We start from the raw sequence: 20,337 nt of genomic DNA on the forward strand, positions 1-20,337 counted from the left end.
GTGGCAGCATCTACACTTTGAAACTCCCCACATATTGAGATCAAGCAGATACCTTCACTCTACTCTTTTTGGTGCCTGCTTAAAACATTCTTGTTTCGACAAGCCTGCCCAGATGGCTAGAAAGCCGAGGTAATTCTTAACCTGTATTTCGACTTTTGGATGTTCTAAAGCAGGGGTGCCCAAACTTTTTTCAAAGAGGGCCAGATTTGATGAAATGAACATGCATGAGGACTGGCCAAAGTTGTTGAGCTTTTTCTAGGATTAAACTTGTTGATCTTTTTTAAGGATTTGTCCCCAATAAACAAACTGCCACAGGGGCTGGAGAAAACCAACCGGCGGGCCGGATTAGGCCGCCAAAACAGACTTTGGACATGTCTATTTTAAAGTATGGCTGTGAATTCTTCTCAATTTTTTTTTGTTTTTATCTTTTTGTAAACCAAAAAAAAAAACAAAACACACACACACACAACTCAATCAAGCAGTATATGAATCTTATGAAAGAAAAGAAAAGGGAAGGCTAATCTGGGCCATTTTCTTGCTTGTTCTTCTAGCCTGCCTGCTTGGTTCGCTCACTCTGCAGACTGTTGTTATTATTTATTAAATGTACATACCACCCTTCATTTGAGGATCAGAGTGTGGCTTAGAGCAGAAAAACACAAAAATGCATGACATAAGAACGAACACAATAATTCCCTCCCCCAAATGTTTTCACACCGCTGTTCATGTGGCCTCCTGGCCACCTACTGGCAGCCATGCAAACAGCAGCATGGCAACTTTTTCCTTTTAAAAAAAAAATCTCAGAAAGGAGATACAGTGGTACCTCGGGTTACATACGCTTCAGGTTACAGACTCCACTAACCCAGAAGTAGTACCTCGGGTTAAGAACTTTGCTCCAGGAAATTGTGCTCCGGCTGCGCAGCGGCAGCAGAAGGCCCCATTAGCTAGAGTGGTGCTTCAGGTTAAGAACAGTTTCAGGTTAAGAACGGACCTCCGGAACGAATTAAGTACTTAACCCGAGGTACCACTGTATTTGTAAGGCAGCAGACCAGTGCTGTGTTGGGTTTTCCTTGCTTTCCCAGCTATGCTTGTGTGATGCATTTAGTGGCTGGATTTGCAGGATTTGCAGTTTAAGAGACTGTGCAGGTCCTCCTGCGGTGGGAGCTGCGGCCTTGATAGTGAAACCCAAAGGGCGGTATCAGGATGAGGGCAGGAAATGCCATCTGGATCATCCTGGCCCTTCAAGGGCATCCCTGTTCTTGATGCCAGGCCTGAATGTGGCCTTTATTGTAGGAAGGTGTCTTGGGGACCTGCTAGAAACATTCCTGTAGAGACAAGCCTACCCAGATGCTTAGAAAGTTGAGGTACCGTATTTTTCGCTCTATAACACGCACCTGACCATAACACGCATGTAGTTTTTAGAGGAGGAAAATCCGTAGGCATGCCACCCGTAGGCATTCCCTCCATAACACACACAGACATTTCCCCTTACTTTTTAGGAGGAAAAAAGTGAGTGTTATGGTGCAAAAAATACAGTAATTCTTAATCTGGTTAAGTATTTCAACCTTCAAAGTTTCTTTCGGAAATCAAAAGAAATAAAGATCATCAAGCTCGAGACAAAACAAAATGACCACCTCAGTTTTTCTCTCTTTTGTGGTTGGCTGTCTTAACTGTATTTTATTCTGAAATTGTTCTATGGGTCTTTGGACCGCAATAAAGATTTATTATTATTAAGTATTTCAACCTTCAGGTGTTTTAAAGTATGGCTGTGAATTCGTCTCTGTTTTCTTGTTTTATCCTTTTGTAAATTGCTTTGAGGGTTGTTGTTGTTCGCAATCAAGCAGCGTATGAATCTTATGAAATAAATAAATACTATAAATATTCCAAATAATAATAATAACATACACCTGGATTACAAAGTTTGTACATAACTTGACATCTTTGCAGGCTCGTAGCCAAAACTCTTATGGTCTAAGTGGGGAAGGAATCATTGCAGAACAGCTGGATTATAAATATAGGTCGCTTAAAAAGTTATTACCGGTACTCTGTGTTACTATTTAGGGAGCAGTTGGTTAGAACAAGGCCTTCCCACTTCCCTTTATATCTTTGCAGCTAGCAGGGCTGGGGCCTTCCAAATGTTGTTGGATTCCCGCACAGCCAGAGGTTAGGGATTTTGGGAATCAACTCCGACAAGATCTGAAGGGCTGTGGGTTCTCCACCCCTGGGCTAGAGGCTGATGTTTTTCAGTGCAAGCGGAACATGATTTTTCCTTTCCTCCTTTTCTTCTCTTTCCCCCTTCCCTTTCTTTCATTAAACTTGCTAGTAATTGCTATATAGTCATTTTTTAAATTTATTTACGATTTTAAATGCAAGCTGAACGTTGAAGGAGGGTCCCGTCCCCCCCGAATATCCCTGATTTTGTTACAGGTCCACCTGAACTGCTGCCTGGTGCTTTGGGGGCCTAGTCTCACCACCTCAGGCCTTAAATGGTGGCGTCAGCTGTAAACGGCAGGTGTGCCCTTTGCCTGGTGGCGCCAATGTGTGCCCTTTAAGGTAGAAATGTGAGAGAAAAATGTAGGCACCGTAAGACCCTACAAACTGCACCTGTTGATTTTATTGAATGAAAATGGTTGACTGCTCCAAAGCAGTTTTGAATATGTACAGAACATGTTATGTTAAACCACATGTATATAAACCTATATGAAACAGCAGAAACCGAATTCTTTGGAAAGAGGGAAACACTGGCTTTGTTTCCCAGGCCCATGAACCCTTATTACTTGGACAAATGGAGAGTGAATTCAGGTTCCTTTCTGTGTTTTGATAAACTGGTGCATCCAAAGGACTTGGGCCGGTAGCAGCACTGACCGGGCAGATGTCTTTAATTGTGTAGACGCAGAATGTTTTGTCTATGCTACAAGAGATTCAATAATAATAATAATAATAATAATAATAGTAATAGTAATAGTAATAGTAATTTATTATTTATACCCTGCCCATCTGGCTGGGTTTCCCCAGCCACTCTGGGCGGCTTCCAAAAGAATATTAAAATACTGTGATACATCAAACATTAAAAGCTTCCCTAAACAGGGCTGCCTTCAGATGTCTTCTAAAAGCCTGGTAGTTGTTGTTCTCTTTGACATCTGGTGGGAGGGTGTTCCACAGGGTGGGCACCACCACCGAGAAGGCCCTCTGCCTGGTTCCCTGTAACTTGGCTTCTCGCAGTGAGGCAACCGGCAGAAGGCCCTCAGCACTGGACCTCAGTGTCCGGGCTGAACGATGGGGGTGGAGACGCTCCTTCAGGTATACTGGACCGAGGCTGTTTAGGCCTTTAAAGGTCAGCACCAACCTCTTCACATGTTAGCACATCCCTCCACAGAAGGTTCTCACTCAGCCATGATGCTCGTGAGCATAAGAAGGGCCTACTGGGTCAGGCCGATAGCCCATCTAGTCCTGTATCCTGTTCTCACAGTGGCCAGCCACATACCTGTGGAGCAGAACATGAGCACCAGAGAGAGTTCTCTCCCCTCTTGAAGTTGTGGAGGCAGAGCACATCATGGCTGGCAGTCGTTCATAGTCTTCTCCTCCATGAATTTGTTTCCCATACTATTTGGTACCATTGGTCCATGCTTACTCCTGACAGGTCTCTCCAGTGTCTGGTTATGGTGTTTCTGGCTGCTGAAAGTAGGCGGGTTATGAGTGCTTTGTGGTCTTGGAATATGTTTAGTAGGGCCAATTCTGGTGTGATGTCTAATACTTGCTTAGTTATTTTACATATTTCTCGTATGGCTGTTGTCCAGAATAGTTGGATTTTGGGACACTCCCACCACATGTGGAGGTATGTGCCTGTGGAGGTGCACCCTTTCCAGCATTTTGGTGAGGTTCCTGGGCGTATTAGTGCTATTGTGCAATCTTTTTTTAAAGCCATCCAGGTTGGTCGTCATCACTTCCTCCTCGGGGAGCAAGTTCCATAGTTTAACTATGTGCTGCACAAAGAAGTACTTTCCTTTATCTGCCCTAAGTCTTCAAAAACTCAGCTTCACAAGTTCTAGTGTTAGGGAGAAACACGTTTCTCTATCCACTTTCTCCATGCCAGGCATAATTTTATAATCTCTTACCGTAGGCTGTTCACTCCCTTAGCCTAACCTACTTCACAGGTCTCTTTGCAAAGATCAAATCTAGCAGAGAGAGAGTGAGAGACCCACATACTGTATTTACTCAAATCTAATGCTCACCTTTTTTGGCCAAATTACATTGCGAAAATTAAGGTGTGTATTAGATTCGATGGCACATACACATTCGCCAGCAAATACGTTTTTGGTTTCAAAGTTCTGAAAATTATGATTTGGGGGCAGGGAGGTGTGAGTGTCCTTTGCATGTGTGTGTTGTGGGAGGGAGAGGGGCTGCTGAGCTGGATAAGGACACTCTTTCCCCAAAACCTGGGGGTACGGATGTTAGCTGTTGTTCAGTGGGGAGTGTCCCCCCCCCATTCCATCCACTTCCCACCTCTTTTTTCTCTCCAAACAAAGGCAAGAGGGGGGAGAGAGGATATGCTTTGAGCAAGATGGGCTTGTCCTTTGCAGCAGAGGCAGGAAGACCAGTACAGTGGTACCTCGGGTTAAGAACTTAATTCGTTCCGGAGGTCTGTTCTTAACCTGAAACTGTTCTTAACCTGAAGCACCACTTTAGCTAATGGGGCCTCCTGCTGCCGCCGTGCCGCTGGAGCACAATTTCTGTTCTCATCCTGAAGCAAAGTTCTTAACCCGAGGTACTATTTCTGGCTTAGCGGAGTCTGTAACCTGAAGCGTCAGTAACCCGAGGTACCACTGTACCAGAAACGTTATTGTCGGTTAACTCTTGCTTTGCTTTGTATTTCTGTACTTAAGCTTAGGTGGATTTTTTTTGGTAGTAATTGAATTTATTGAATGGTTGGTTTTTGCCATTTTTGAATTTACCAACATGTATGTTGTATATTTGTATTTCCAACGCTCTGTGTTTGATATTTTGAATGTTTGCTGTAAGACACTTCAGGCATAGCTAATTGTGGAAAAGCGTCATATAAGTAAACTGTCAATTGACTTAGGCATCCCTTAAATCCTGCACTGTGGAACTGGCCACCCTAAATCATACTTATGCTGCCATGTTTTCCCTCTGAACTGCAGGATAGTTCAGAAACAAAGGCCACACTCCCCTCACCTGATGGTTGCCGAAATCCACAGTTTTGCTCATGGCAATTTGTTTCTGCCTCACAGTTCATTGTGTCAGTTAAGGCAAAATCACCATTTTTTGTTTCCCTTCACTGCAGACTAGTAACAGGGTGTGTGTGTGCGCGCGCCTAGCTTTTTGGATTGATAGTTTTGGATTGTCTTTTTATCATACTGTTTCCTTGAAGAGAGATTAAGGGTGATTCACCCCTGCTTTTAATTTCACAATGACCTTGTGAGCTGGGTTAGGGTGAGAGCACAGAATGGCCCGAGGCGAACCAGTGAGCTCCCACAGCTGGAAGGGGATTTGAACCCGAGTCTCAACGTCCTATTTCAACACTGCAGCCCCTACACTAGGTTGGCAGCTTAGATAATGGTAATGGGCTCCCCCTGGAATGATGGGCTAGAACTTGCCAGTGGCTAATATGGAACCCTAGTATTGGAAATGTTACCCTTCCCTCCTCGAGATTGGAGTCAGCGCAGTGCTGTGGTGTCAGTTCACTTGTTCAGCTTTCTTGCCCTGTCCTGAAGTATCAGCGTATGTTGCTCTTGGCACCTGTTCCAACATAAGTATGCCCCTCTTTCTACCCTTACCATGCCAGGTAGGTTGGACGAAGACCCTCTCTATTGTCCTTGTATGAAAACCATGTCCATGTAGGAATTAGCACAAATCTTACTGCGTAGACAGTCATTCAGGGCAAGCCTGAATGCATACGCAGCGAGAAGCTGTGTGTTACTGTTGCTGTCTGGGGTGGTACAGCAAAAAGCAGGGGTGAGAAATCAGAAGGAATTTCCTGTAGCAATCAGGTCATGTGTGAAGTGGCCCTCCAAGATCTTCAGGGTGCTAAAAAAAATACAGTTAACGTCTCTGCAAAATAGGAATATTTTTTTTATAAATAATTTTTATGAAGTTTTCCATTTAACAATCCAATCATATCACATTAATTATTCCAAATTATACCAATACATATTATATAGTCCGAATATTTTGCCAAATTTTAAATTTTGTTGGGGGTTCCCATGTTTCGAGCTCAGTGAGGGTCCAATCATCTCATATTTCTGCTGCTTTTGATGTTCACAAATCCCATCTTCCAGTCTTCTCGTTGTTATCATTTTTCTTCTTAATAACCTCTGAGTTGTTTCCACAGGCAAGTTAAACCAAACATTGTTGTATTTCTGTGTGAACTTTGTAAGGCTCTCCTTAAATCACCACACGCTGATCCAACAGTCCTGCTTGAGCCGCAGGCACCATTTTAGTCTGTTCTGATGTAATAAAGTCGCAAAATAGGAATTGAATTCAATATACCGTCTCTCAACACGGCACTTTGGGGTTAATGATTTCCCCCTCTAGATATTTTGTTGTTGGAGACACAATTCTGTAAGTGGTAATTACTGCTAAAGGTAAAGGGACCCCTGACCATTAGGTCCAGTCATGACCGACTCTGGGGTTGCTGCGCTCATCTCGCTTTATTGGCCGAGGGAGCCGGCGTACAGCTTCCGCGTCATGTGGCCAGCATGACTAAGCCGCTTCTGGCGAACCAGAGCAGCGTACAGAAACGCCGTTTACCTTCCTGCTGGAGCGGTACCTATTTATCTACTTGCACTTTGACGTGCTTTCAAACTGCTACCTTGGCAGGAGCAGGGACCGAGCAACGGGAGCTCACCCCGTCACGGGGATTCGAACCGCCGACCTTCTGATCAGCAAGCCGTAGGCTTTATGGTTTAACCCACAGCGCCACCCATGTCCCCAATTACTGCTACAGCTCATAATATGTTGTTCTGGAGCATTCTCCTATTTGAATAACAGTGTTGCACCCATCTGATACAGTGGACACTCAGGTCGCGAACGTGATCCATGTGGGAGGCACGTTTGCAACCCGCAGTGTTTGCAACCCGCAGTGCCGCATGTGCGGGTCACAATCCAGTGCTTCTGTGCATGCGCAAAGCGCCAAAACCTGGAAGTAACCTGTTCTGGTGCTTCTGGGTTTGGCACGGTTCACAACCCAAAAATGCGCAACCTGAAGCGTCTGTAACCCGAGGTATGACTGTACTGACTTTATATGTGTAGGTGAACTAGCTATGGCCGATGTTATGTATTGGGTTTAACACATTTTATGTTACAAGACACGTTTTATTTAACAGCAGACCTATTTTGTGGTACTGGTGTGATTCCCCCCCCCCAATTTATTGTTATTGTTTACCTTGAAAAGTTCCAATTCAAAGGGTAGTTAATGATTAACAACAATTTGGTGTTTCAGTGCTCTTTGTCAGGGTCAGTGAAAGTAATAATTTGCTTCAGTTTTGTTTGTAAGATTAAAAAATGGCACTGATGGTAAGTGGCAGTGCTTCTGCAAAATTTCTTGACTGTCCTGTTGAATTATTTGTGTCTTTTAAATGCTCGTGGAGGGGAGACCGCTGGCATTTCAAATGCGTGTGAACATGAGGATAAGCACAGAGAAACCATGTGAAGAATCCCAGACCTGAAGCAAAACATTGTGTGTGTAAGGGCCCCCATAACCGAGTCCCTCACAAGCCATTAATAAATGAACCTATCACGTCTCTCACCTCATAAATACTCCGTGCCTCATACTAGTGTCAAGAGAGCAGCTACAAACGTATGTTTAATTATGGGGAAAAACCAAAACCTCAAATCCTCTCTCTGCAGTTTTGCCATAGTTTTATGATGCTGGATTTTAGACTTGTGTTTTTCCAACCTCCCTGACGCGCTCTCTTAGAAGGAAGGAAGGAAGGAGTTACACTTTCCTCATTGGCCTGAACAAAAGAAAAAAGGAAAAAAGAAATCCCACGGAGACCAGGGAGCCATCTGCTAGGAATTGGGAGTGGTTTTATAGTCTGATCTCAGAGGTAGGGGTGGCCTTGTAAGGCCAGAGGCCAGAGGCTGGGCTGAAACTCCAGCCGGAGGCGAGGAACTGATCGGAGGGTAATGATTGTGTTTGTCTGTCCACTGACTTGTTCGCTTGTGCACATGCTTTCTCTAGGAGTTTGGCTAAACATGTGCGGCTTTTACTTCTCTTGTAGCAGGCCCAGTTTTCCTTCTGCATCTCTCTGTCCCTCATGTGAGACACCCCTTTCCGCTGCATGTACCTGCCGGGGAGTTTTCTTTGTCAGTTGGTGTTGATCAATTCATCCCTCTGTGTTGGTTTTGCCCATGATGGTTCTGTGTCTTCCCCCCCGCTTTTCCCTTTTTGCTCCCTTACACATCTGTGTCCGCTATCTTTCCTATTATTGTTCTGCACATGTTGTTACATTTTACCTGTGAATTGGTGCATTTCTGGGAACTTGTCCGAAATTATTTGCTGATGAGGTTGATTTTGGCCACAGTGCGCCAGGAACATTTCTTCTGTAAACACCTGGGAATTGGGATGGTACCACAGAAATCTGTTCTTACACAATTCAGAAGAGGGACACATTGTACAGTGGTACCTCTGGATGCGAATGGGATCCATTCCGGAACCCCGTTCGCATCCTGAAGTGAATGCAACCCGCGCATGTAATTCGCCACTTCTGCGCATGCGCGTGACGTCATTTTGAGCATCTGTTCGTATGTGAGTGGCGAAACATGGAAGTAACATTCTCCATTACTTCCGGGTCGCTGCGGAGCGCAACCCGAAAACGCTCAACCTGAAGCTACTTCAACCCGAGGTATGACTACATACAATAGCTGGGTGTATAACAGAAATTTCTTGTTATCCCATATGTTGCCAGTTTGTGTGGTCCAAGGCAGTTGTCTGTGCCTTTTCTTCTGCTGTGCCTATCCATTTCCTGTGGCGATTCTGTGCCCCATTTTCCACAGCCTTGTGGGTTTCCGTTTCTTGTGCAGTTATGCAAATCTGTGGCATACATTCATCATGTCACAGTGAGACTTCAGTATGGTCGAAGGAAATGTACATAGCATCTCTCAGGGAGATTTTTTTTTTAAAAAATGTATAAAGGCAATCTTTAGAAGAGCATCAGACAAGGAAATCTCTGCCCACACATTTATGGGGACAACACAGGAAGAAAATAACACCCACAAAGCTTAGAGATGGCCTTTTTGGTGCTATAATGGAGTGTATGCAAAGTGACACAGCAATTGTTTCTAATTTGGGTGCAATTAAAGCGGTTGACACAAATGCTGCCTGAATCCTCTCCAGTTCAGCCTCAGCTAAGTAGCAGCACAGAAAATTCCCCAGTAAACCCCACCCCATCCTGTATCTTACTGTTCACCACCTTCCAGATTTTTATTGACCTAAGAAAAAAGAAATTACAAAATGCAACAGCTCAGTGGCTGAGCATCTTTCTAGTCCATGGCAAAGTCACAAACTGAACTTTCTAGGGAGAAAATGAGGCATCAGAAAATGCAAGATGGCTGTTGAAATTTAATGAAATTATCAAGGGATGGGCAGTGGAATTTAAATCTTGCATTTTTACTGGGGCTGCAAAAGTTTTTAAAAAACAGCATTATTATTTTTTTTTGCAAGAGTTTGCAGTTCAAGGAGCTGGAAGCCCCATGATTCTGCCTATCCTCTCCCCCCCCCCAGCTCCCCATGTCTTCTTAAGTCCTTAGGACTCTGCATTATTTTAAACACGTTGCTCTCAGCCTATTGCAGGCATTGGGAGAGCTTCACCTAGATGTGGGCTGAACTGAGGAAGTTTCCTTTTTTCCAAAATGGACTCTCAAGCAATTTCATGCGGCAGAGAAAAGCCCCTTTGAGAAGTTGAGCCTCCTTCTCCCAGAGCAAAGGCAAGTCCGTTTTGTGGTGAGAAACCTGCTTGCCAAAGGCTGGAGTGGGATGTCAGATTAGGCTCCGCAGCAGAAGCTGCTGTGAGTGGAGCATGTGACTGCAGCGTTATGTGGGGAGGAAGCGGTAGAGGTCAACGCAAAGGCATTTCGCCAGAGACTGCATGGCGGATGAGAGCTTTTTCATACCCCTAACCCTTTCATCAGCCGCCGATAGCGAACAGAGGAGCGTCAGATTAATAATGGAAATTTCAGGACAGAGTAGTTTATTTGCTCTCTGTTGCTGAGGGAGAATGAAGGGCTTCTGAAGGCCCTTTAAATATATTTTATTAATCCATCTGTGTGAGGGGGAATTTGCCATTCTTGAGACTGGATGTTCAACTTTGGGATGAGGCTAGGGGGACACTCAAGAAATTCCCTTGTTGCAGAACAAGGAAATCCGGGGATTTCCTTTTGTTGGCGCTGCTTCAGTTTCAAATGTTGTGAGGATTCCATTCAGACTGAAATGGTTGAGTTGCAGTCCACACAAACAGGCTAACAAACCGAAAGGTCTGTGGGTTAATGGTATAGCACATGCTTTTCACATAGAAGACCCCAGATTCAGTTTCTGGCCATTTAAGTTAAAGGCTGTCTAGTGGCAAGTGCGGTTTCAAAAGATCTCTCTGCCTGTCTGCGTTTAGAGAAGGACAGTAGTTTCTGCGTGCTCACAGTGCTTCACATTCTCAATCCTCAGAATAGCCTTTAAGGTAGGATTGGATTAATACTCTCATAGCATTTCTAGAGCAATCCTAATGGTGTCGATTCAGAATTAAGCTCCATGCAGCACGTTCAGTGGGACTTACTCCCTGATAAGTTTATACAGAATCGCGGCTCTGGAGGGTTCATGGAAGATTTGAACTAGGACTTTTCTGGCGGACACACCTGGCCACAACACTAAAAAAGGTTTGGCTGTTAGAATTGTAGGCTACATTAATAAATTGTACGTGGATAGCTTATTAATTTATCATTTTCAATTTTGTCCTTAAGATGATTGAAAATAATACAGCTTTGAATTTGGGGTTGTTGCTTGTTTGTAACTTTTAAATCATTTGAAAACTAAAAGAGTCGTCCCTTGTGATTGATTTTGTTAAAAGTTAGTTTACACGTTCTTTTTCTTGTAGATGGACATCAAAAGAAAGAATAGTATGGTTTTCATTTCAGCTGGGCATGTAAAATAATAAAGTGGGGATAGAGAAGGACAGTTTATCTAGAAAATGTGGAGGAATAAAGGACTCAAATTTGTAAAAGTGGTATGTGGAGGTCACAGTCCAACCTAGTTATGCCTGTTTCAGCCTGCCGATTTTGAGCTTCAGCATGTCCAGCTCTGTGTTGGATTGTCGCCCGAGAGTCTTAACAGCTTCTTTGGGATTCTGTAATATTTATTCCCCCTCTTTCCCCCCACCAAGGAGGAAAGATTTAAGTGTCTAAAATATCCCCTGGATGAAGCAGGAAAATTAATCTCCGTCTTGCCTTCAAAGTGCAGTTGAAATTCTGGAGTGGGGAAACAAATGAGGCTTGTAATTGTACAAGGAAATCGTTTTAATTGCAAGGCAGGGGTGCAAGGAAGGTTGGTGAGTTTCCCCCTCCCTTTTCCCGAATTCTGCAAATTTACTGTCTTCATGACAGCATTGCGTGTCAACTCCCGGCACTGGATGGGGTTGCTAGGCAGCAGGTTCTTCCATATCCCAAGACTTTCTGATTTGCCAGCCTTCCTGAGGCACATGGTAAGCCTCTTTCCAGCCTACCGAGGGACTTTTGCATGCTGCTTGCATACTGTCGAGATCTTGCACCTGAAATGTGATGAAAGGGGGAGGAAAGCACTGCTTGTTGGAGGCTTGGGGGGGGGAATGAGGGGGACTGGAGAGGGGATTTGCTTTTTGGCGCTGCATCCCCAGTCTGGTGCAGAAGGTTGGGGAAATAACTGTATGTAAAAAGGACGAGGCTGGGATACAAACCCTGAACCAGCAACCGGAACAAGGAAAAGAGGTTAGTGGGTTAAGTGGCGTGCATTTCCTGCCTTTGCGAAGGTGCCTCTTGTAAACCTAAGAATGGAGGCAGTAATTCGGCCATTAGATATGGATGGAGGCTGGAGAATCAAGTGGAGCCGTTGGGGGGTGGGGGGTGGCGGACGCTCTGTGCCTCTGCAGCCGCCCTGCTGTAAAACTGCTCCCAAACTCTTACAAAGGTGACTTGGGGAACGAATGGATTTAGTACTTTGCAAATTCCATCTGTGGATCCTTTCTCACGTTCTCTCATGGCCAGAATCTTAGAAGATAATAAAAAACAGGAGCAGCTGAGCACAGCTCATTTTTCTATTGATACTCTTGTCTTTGCCATCCCTTGCAAAAGCAATGCTGGTCGTAAGCATCCACCTTGGTTTAGGTTCAAGCAGAACTGTTTCAAACTTTGTTATTGAACCGCATTTGAAAAGAGCTGGAAGAGAATCTCTTCCTGCCCACCCAGAGCTAAGAATCACATTGGAACACAGAGGCAAGGGCTGTGCACATAGATGGCCAGTTTCATTGCTCCGCTTTGGGGGGAGGGCTGTGTCGTCCCCGTCCCCCCCCCCCAGATATTCCACTAAGAAACCCAGAACTGCCTAGGCGGGTTTTTCTTCCCGAATCCAGTTGTTTTAAAACCCATTCAGAGGATTAATGGAATGTATTCTTGCGAGACCCTTACCGTTTATGCAGTTACTACTAAACATTAATTTGTGAGAAACTGCTTTTGTTTCCTATGGTTGGTTGAATTTTTTAAAATGTTTATGTGCTTTGCAGGTACTGTCTGATGAGTGTGAAAGGATGCTTCACAGATTTTCACATTGATTTTGGGGGCACTTCAGTTTGGTATCATGTCTTCCGTGGAGGGAAGGTAAGTGGATGTGACACCTTTAGAGGAGGGGAAGGGGAAGGGGGGAAGAGCCCTTATTTGCAGCCCAGTAGCCTCTGATTTTATGCTCTTTATCAGATCCTTGTAATTGCTTATGCTCAGATTTTGGTCAGTAGAAAATGCTAAGATAGGAAGAACATCTTGCTGTGGTTTGTGAAACAAAAATGGAGCATTGTAATGTGCTTATTTGTTTATTTACTACACTTGTTCCCAGCTTCTTAATTTCTGCTGGGTAGCTGTGGGGACCTATAAAAAAACAGCTCATGACATTAAAATAAATAATTTTACACCAACAACTCATTATTAAAGCAAAGTACCAACAAATAATAATCAACTATCACCATTTCTCAAATATCTGGTGAAAGAGAATGTGTTTGGCTTCAGAAACTGAGAAATATATATTCTGTTAACCTAGTTCCAATAGGATCTTTCTCTGTTCTCAACTCTCAGGACAGGTGATTTATTTTCACACACACGGATGTGGGTGGCGCTGTGGGTTAAACCACAGAGCCTAGGACTTGCCGATCAGAAGGTTGGTGGTTCGAATCCCCGCAACGGGGTGAGCTCCCGTTGCTCGGTCCCTGCTCCTGCCAACCTAGCAGTTTGAAAGCACATCAAAGTGCAAGTAGATAAATAGGTACCACTCCGGCGGGAAGGTAAACGGCATTTCCGTGCACTGCTCTGGTTCGCCAGAAGCGGCTTAGTCATGCTGGCCACATGACCCGGAAGCTGCACGGCGGCTCCCTCGGCCAATAAAGTGAGATGAGCGCTGCAACCCCAGAGTCGGTCACGACTGGACCTAATGGTCAGGGGTCCCTTTACCTTTATTAGGATTCAACTAAATGTTTATATATGCTGGTTGTTCTGCAACTAGAATTGCAGGTCCCTTTCTTGAGATCAAATCACAAGGTCTCAGAGGCCAAGTGCCACTCAATTTTTCTGCCCCATTTCTTACCACTGTTGGGGTTGTAATGACTTATGGGTTGCGGTTTAAGTGTGCTCTGGCCTTCCATCCCGCTCAGTCAAAAACTAAAGAAGTTGAGCATCTCTTCTGCAGAGCAGAAGTGCGGTTGGCTTGTTGCGCTCAACTTGATTTCAATTCTTGGGAATTGCTTGCCTAAAACTCATACATTACTTGGGTGCAGATTTGGCATCAGGAGCTCTGCAAGGCTGGTTTAGACGTATTTAGCCATATCAGGCTCCATTGAACATACAGTATTTTTTTGTGTTCCACCATTAACTGGACAACACAAGCCCCTAATAGATCTGGAACACACTGGGTGATCTTAAACCTCAGTTTCCCCCCCGTCTCTTGAGACAGACGGATGCCAATAAAATAAAAAGGCCCACAAAAAGTGGTGAAGAAAGTACCCAGCTACACAATAGAACAGTGTGGGGAAAGGTTCAAGTATTCAGCATGAAACAGGCATACCTGTTGGCTAGAGCAGGCATGAAAGGTGTGAATATTGTGAAGCTGGTAGAGCCATTGGCATGCCAAGACAAAATGCCGCCCAAATCAGATGGTAAACTCCATCTAGGGCTAAATATTGGCATGAGACCAATTGGTTTATTATTATTTTTTTAAAAAAGACTTCTGTACTGCTTTTCCAGTTGCTTATCTCACAAAGTGGTTTACAATCAGTAAAATACATTGGGGGAAATATCAGTGATACAGCAGTGAAACTAAAAGTTGTATTGCATTCAACAACAGCAAGACGTAGGCACACTGACTGGTCATGGCAGGACTCTAGAATCATGACACAGCTAGCCAAGAATTACCATAAGGGAAAGCCGAAAAGAATTTCCAAGAGAGATTTCTGGAAGTCCTTCTGATCAAGGCTTTTGCAAGGGTCTTTTTGGGGGGAAATTTTAAGCAGGAAACATTCGAGTGTGAAAAACGTTTATTCTGCACCTCCTTGGATAATGATGAGAAACCCTGAGGAAATGTTTATTGGGGTATGAGAAGAGATTCCCCTGATTCTAGTTTTTCATTTTTATTTCTAGATCTTTTGGCTGATCCCTCCAACTTTGCAGAACCTAGAACTCTACGAGGAATGGGTTCTCTCAGGGAAGCAAAGTGATATCTTTCTGGGGGACAGGGTGGAGCTATGCCAAAGAATTGAACTGAAACAAGGGCACACCTTCTTCATTCCTTCAGGTAATGCAAAGCCGTGTCCTTCTCCTTGCATGTTTTTGGGACTAGAACATATTCATGGAAGGCCGTCAATTGATCCAGACCTGAACCATTGCTGGATCTACAGCAGGTTGTTGCTTCCTGCAAGTAGAAAAGTAGCAAGCCTGGGAGAAAGCTGCTTGCCTGGGCCCTTGCATGCAGAACTGTTTTTTCTGTTTCCAGGGAGTTCTTAGAAGCAGCGAAGTATTGAAAAGCAATGTGTGCCTTCCTTGCAGTCTGAAATAGTGTGGTTTGTTTCAGCCTCCCGATTGTGCTACATGCATCCTCCAGACCTGTGAGCCTCTAATCCAGTGTTCCTGAGGCCTCTGGCTGCTCAGTTTGGGGAGGGAAGGTGTTGAGCCGGCCTCTGAGCTAAAGCCGGCAGGTAGTAGTGCTCTGTTCACATAGTAAGGCCAGAGGGCCAGACTTCCAATAGGCATCCCAGCTCTGGCTAACCCCAAGGCTCCATGCTGCCTGCTAAATGTAGGGAATGATGTTGCACACTCCTCTTCTGTCCTGTGCTTGAAGTCTGGGGGTCCTGGGTCCTGTACACACCTGTTCCTAGGTAGCCTATAAGGCGAAGTCACAGCCTCCAGCTTTGAGGTTCTGTGTTCAAGCCTTGGGGATATGGACAACAATATTACAGGCCCTTCAGTTTTTATAGTGAAAACACCATGACTGGGAGAATTTTAGCACATTCTGCAGTCACTGAAACTACACACTACTTAAGACAGCATTTATTATACTTACCTGGGGGGTGGAGGGCTTAACACACAACAGCTGTCTAGTCTCTGACTGAGCACATGAAGATCCTAGTGTGCTCTTGTGTGTTGTATGCAGCTTTAGGAAAGAATCTGCATGCTGACATGTTTATCATGCAAACCCCCCATTTTGTTCTCTCCCCTTAAATCCTTCGCGCCATTCACCTTTTAGTGTTTTTTACTTCGCCACTCTCAGATGGTTTTCCCCAGGGGGTGTGTTCTTTTCCCAATGTCTTTCATTTTCTCCCCACCTTTCTAGGGTGGATACATGCTGTCTATACTCCAGTAGATTCCTTGGTGTTTGGTGGAAACATCCTGCATAGTTTTAACGTTCCCATGCAGCTTCACATCTATGAGATCGAGGATAGAACGAGGGTAAGGATGCTCAAATATATCTGACTGTTCATTCATGCAATAATAGTTCTTTTTGAAAGGCAAGACACAGAAGGTACCAAGATGCCTGGAAAAAGACAGGTAACATAGCCTGTCGGTCTGTGGTCTCTTGGATGGAGAAACAACTCCCAAATCTTGGGGGCAGGGTAGAGAAGAAGCACAGTTGAAGTCTAGGACAGAGCAGCAGGCTGCATTGGAGCAGGCTGGAGACCAGGAGCAGACTTGGGTCCACCTGGTGCTTCCCAACTGATGTTAAATACCATCTTTTGAGCCCTGGTTTTTGCCATCCTCAGGCAGAGGAGGGATTCTGGCCAAACTCCAGGAGTTGCAGGCCATGGGCAGCTTGATGAGCACTTTTGAACCTTCATTGACATGACATGTTGGTGGCAACGTTCTGGGGAGCTAATGAGTGATTTTGTGTGAGTTAGTGAGGTGAGCTTTCAGTAGCACCCCAGCAGCTGCAGAAATGAGATGCTGTTTTTGGTTCCTTCCCTTGCTCAACTGAATATGGGTGGTTCTTTGGCAACAGTGCCTCCACTCTCCACAGGCCCTGCAGGCTTGAGGACCAGTGGCTGCCCTTCTTCCTCCAAGTGGACCCATAAGCCCCGCCAGATGACACCAGTCTACCTTCAGCTCCTCTTGGACCTGTGCTACCCAGAGCAGAAGCCCATCATTCCTTGCCCTGCAGTGCACTCTTCCTAGCCTAGTCCTATTACTTCTCGTTCTGGCTTGGAGTCCTCATTTTCCATGGTGCATCCTCGTAGCTTATCCCTGTCATTTATGTCATATCCCCACCAGGCCTTTTTTGCAGGTCTGTTGCCCCAGGACATCATTTATGCAAACTTTTGTTTGACTGGGGAGGGGGTTGATGTTGTAAATTCTGCCTGCCAGCTGGCACAGGGCCACACTCCACCCCTTGGTTTTGATGGTTCCTCAACACTTGGCTTTGTGGAATTCTAGTCTGTCATGGAATTCTGTCAATTGTTCCTGATTGGCTCCCTGGCATTTTATTTCGTGAACATTGTCCAGTTACATAGCCCTGTCAGTTGTTAGCCAACTGGGTCCTCCGTAGTAGTTCTGGAAATCCCACCCCCTCCAAGTGTCCCATAAGGGCTTGCTCTCCGCTGTGTGTGTGTGGTTCCCTCTGCGTTCCCCAGCTGCGTCATCTAGTGGGCCTTTCATGCCAGTTGAAACATGGAAGGTGACACTGTCCTGCTCCATCTTTTTAGGAGGTGTTTGAGAGAAGGATCTACCCACTGGAACACAGGAGGAGACCCTTCTGCCTCATTTTCCAGAGGTGCCATGTTAAATTGATAGGACTTTGCTGCTAATTTCTATACAACACAATTCAGAGAAGTTTGCTGTGCTTCAGAGGACAGGTGGGGCAAGTGCTTGGGGCTGTTGAAGTGTATGCATCACATGCAGGTAGTAGACAGGTGTGTAGGGCGCATTACATCTCTCCCAAATTTACTTGTATGGCACACAGACTGCTGGGAGAACCCATAGAACCCCATATTCCATTGTTTTGGTTGTTCCTTTTTTAAAAAAAGTATGTTTATTTCGTTCAGACTTGTCTTGAGAATCTTGAAACATGAAAGAAGGGTAACTAGTGTTTTTTCAAAAGATAAATTAATCTAATCTGAATCTGAAAAGCCCCAAGTCTCCCTTCCGCCATGGATTCATTGCATGGCCTTGGTCAAGCCTCTCTCTCTCTCTGCCTCAGTTTCCCGTATGTACAACTTGGAACAATAGAGTCCTATGTAACATGAGAAGGGTGTTACGAGGGTGAACACAGAATGAATGGGGCCATGCTTACTGATGTACCCTGCCCAACCAGTTTGAAGGTCTCCATTGCGTGATGTAAGGGTGTCCTGGGGCTGCGGCCTAGACTGTGATGGGCAGCCTAGTTCTGCTCAATCTACCTTTTCATTTTGTTAAACTACAATTCTTGTTCTCTCTTGATGTGTATTTAAATTTATAAAGCAAGAGTGCATCCTTAGGCTCTCCTGATATTAATGGCACTTCTAATCTGCACAAATGGTCGTAATTATCCACTGTTGCTTAAGAAAGCGACCAGCACCGTGCTGAATCAGACCACAGGCTCCTCCAGGCATCCAGTTTTTCAACATTCACTCTGGTTTGCTTGCACAAAGCTTATGTGGTGGTTAGACTTCTCTGTCTTTATTTAACATTCATCTTACTTGTTTGCAGGGCGTTAACATATATTCCTGTTCATCATTTGTTCATCCCACACTTTTCAATGCATCTCCCTGTCACTTTCCACAGAGCAAAATGTCCTAGTTTTTAAAAGTTGGATCTGCTATGCCAGGGTAATAGAGCACTTTAGTCCCCTTGAAATGTGAAGACCCAAAGTTCTGGTCTTCAGTTGAATATCTTCTGCAAAACACTAACAACCTGTAAGCGCCCTTAAATACTGTACTCTATCCCGTATCCCCAACAACTAGCAGTCATCGGATGGTCCACTTTGGGGGGCTGCAGTCTTCTGCCCACCCCTGGCCTAGGCAGTGTTTTCTCAAATGGAGCCACAGTCACTGTGTGTAGCTGCTGGGGACTTCTCACTGAGCCACTGAATTTCTGTTTTGCATTTTGGGCCTCCTGCAAGTGAGATCAGGGGTCTTGAGTATGGGGTTGGGTGGGGGCAGATTGTGAAAAGCACAGCCACAAGGGCACCATGGTAACCTAGTTCACTGGTTCTCCAGTTGGCCTTCAGCTACAGCCTAGAGATCTTTGATATGTGCTGGTTTAAGTGGGTGCCTTAAACCTGCATAACGAAAGCAAGAGCAAAGCCAAGGCCTTGCAGACCCAGCAGACAGGAAGCAGCACTTTACTGCAAAGTAAAGCCCTTTACTCTGCAACACCAGCTGAGAGGTGGCAGGGTCTTGGGCCTTTCAGGCAGGAAATGACCATTTACTTCTGCAAGCAAAAGGCTTTACTTTGCAATAAAGTGCTGCTTCCTGTCTGCTGGGTCTGCAAGGCCAACTGGGCAGTGCACTCTCTATATATTACAGAGTGGGGGGAAAAAGAAACCTTTATTACGGTCTGGAGTTCATACCGATAAGAGAAAAAATATCATTATATTGCCCACTCCTGCCACCACGTCCTGTCTCTAGTCTGCCCCCCACCCCAGGCTGAAGACCCCTGGTCTCACTTGCAGGACCCCCAAATGACTCTGCATAGCAAGTTGACTACTAGTTAGCATGGAGTTGAATTTTCTTGACATATTATAGTAGTAAAAACCCTGTAAGCTGACTCGTTGGCTCACTTGCCTGTAAACTTTCAGTTCTAAGGATTGATCAGTATTGTATTTGCCGTGGTGAGATGTGGATGTTAAAAATGGAAAAGACAAGGAAATGCTTCTTACTTTTTTTTTTTGTCTGAAAGACAAAAAATAGAATAAAGACAAGAATAGAATAAAATGGTGGCAGCAAGGGAAAACCTTTTATGAAGAGGGAAAGTTTCTGGGTGTTAAAGCAGATTAAGCTACTTATAAGCTGTCCTGTGTGTGAGGAAGTACAGCAGCAAAAATGTGGTATCAGCTTCCTGGGAATCTTGGCTGTCATTTTTAATATACAAAATATTTTAAAAAGCAACCCACTTTCCCCCCTCCTTTGCTCGAAGATCGCAGCATAACAATACAGTGGTACCTCGGGTTACATATGCTTCAGGTTACATATGCTTCAGGTTACATACACTTCAGGTTACAGACTCCACTAACCCAGAAATAGTACCTCGGGTTAAGAACTTTGCTTCATGATGAGAACAGAAATCGTGCGGTGGCGGCAGGAGGCCCCATTAGCTAAAGTGGTGCTTCAGGTTAAGAACGGACCTCCGAAACGAATTAAGTTCTTAACCCGAGGTACCACTGTACAAGATGAGACTATATGCTTAGCAATATATGGGCAATGCCTGCTGAGATCTCAGAAACCAGGCAGATGACTGGTTCAGATTTCTAGTGGCTGTGGGGCCTCAGGGTTTTAGTTAACAGTAGCTCTTTCCTCCATTAGTGACTGGTAAAACTAGAATAAATTATACTGATAAGAGAAATCGCACCCATATACTCAGTTTTGCTTGCTTGCAAATGCCGTGCAGAATTTGGATTGTGCAGACTTTTGGGGGTATGTT

The 20,337-nt window shown here is 44.8% G+C and overlaps 1 protein-coding gene across 4 annotated transcripts in view; it reads left to right on the forward strand.

Moving 5' to 3' along the window:
• KDM2B (lysine demethylase 2B) overlaps window positions 1–20,337 on the forward strand; it is a 96,596-nt gene that overhangs the window by 33,398 nt on the left and 42,861 nt on the right. For 3 of the 4 annotated variants that reach the window (XM_082204093.1, XM_082204092.1, XM_082204094.1), the window contains 3 exons: window positions 12,756–12,849; window positions 14,872–15,025; window positions 16,061–16,176. In XM_082204093.1, the coding sequence (XP_082060219.1) occupies window positions 12,756–12,849; window positions 14,872–15,025; window positions 16,061–16,176 (364 nt within the window). Of the gene's footprint in view, window positions 1–11,849; window positions 11,965–12,755; window positions 12,850–14,871; window positions 15,026–16,060; window positions 16,177–20,337 lie in introns of those variants that run through there. The other variant, XM_082204095.1, reaches the window with a different exon arrangement.

This window comes from Podarcis vaucheri (genome assembly GCF_965113315.1).
Source record: "Podarcis vaucheri genome assembly, chromosome: 16".
Classification (NCBI taxonomy): Eukaryota; Metazoa; Chordata; class Lepidosauria; order Squamata; family Lacertidae; genus Podarcis; species Podarcis vaucheri.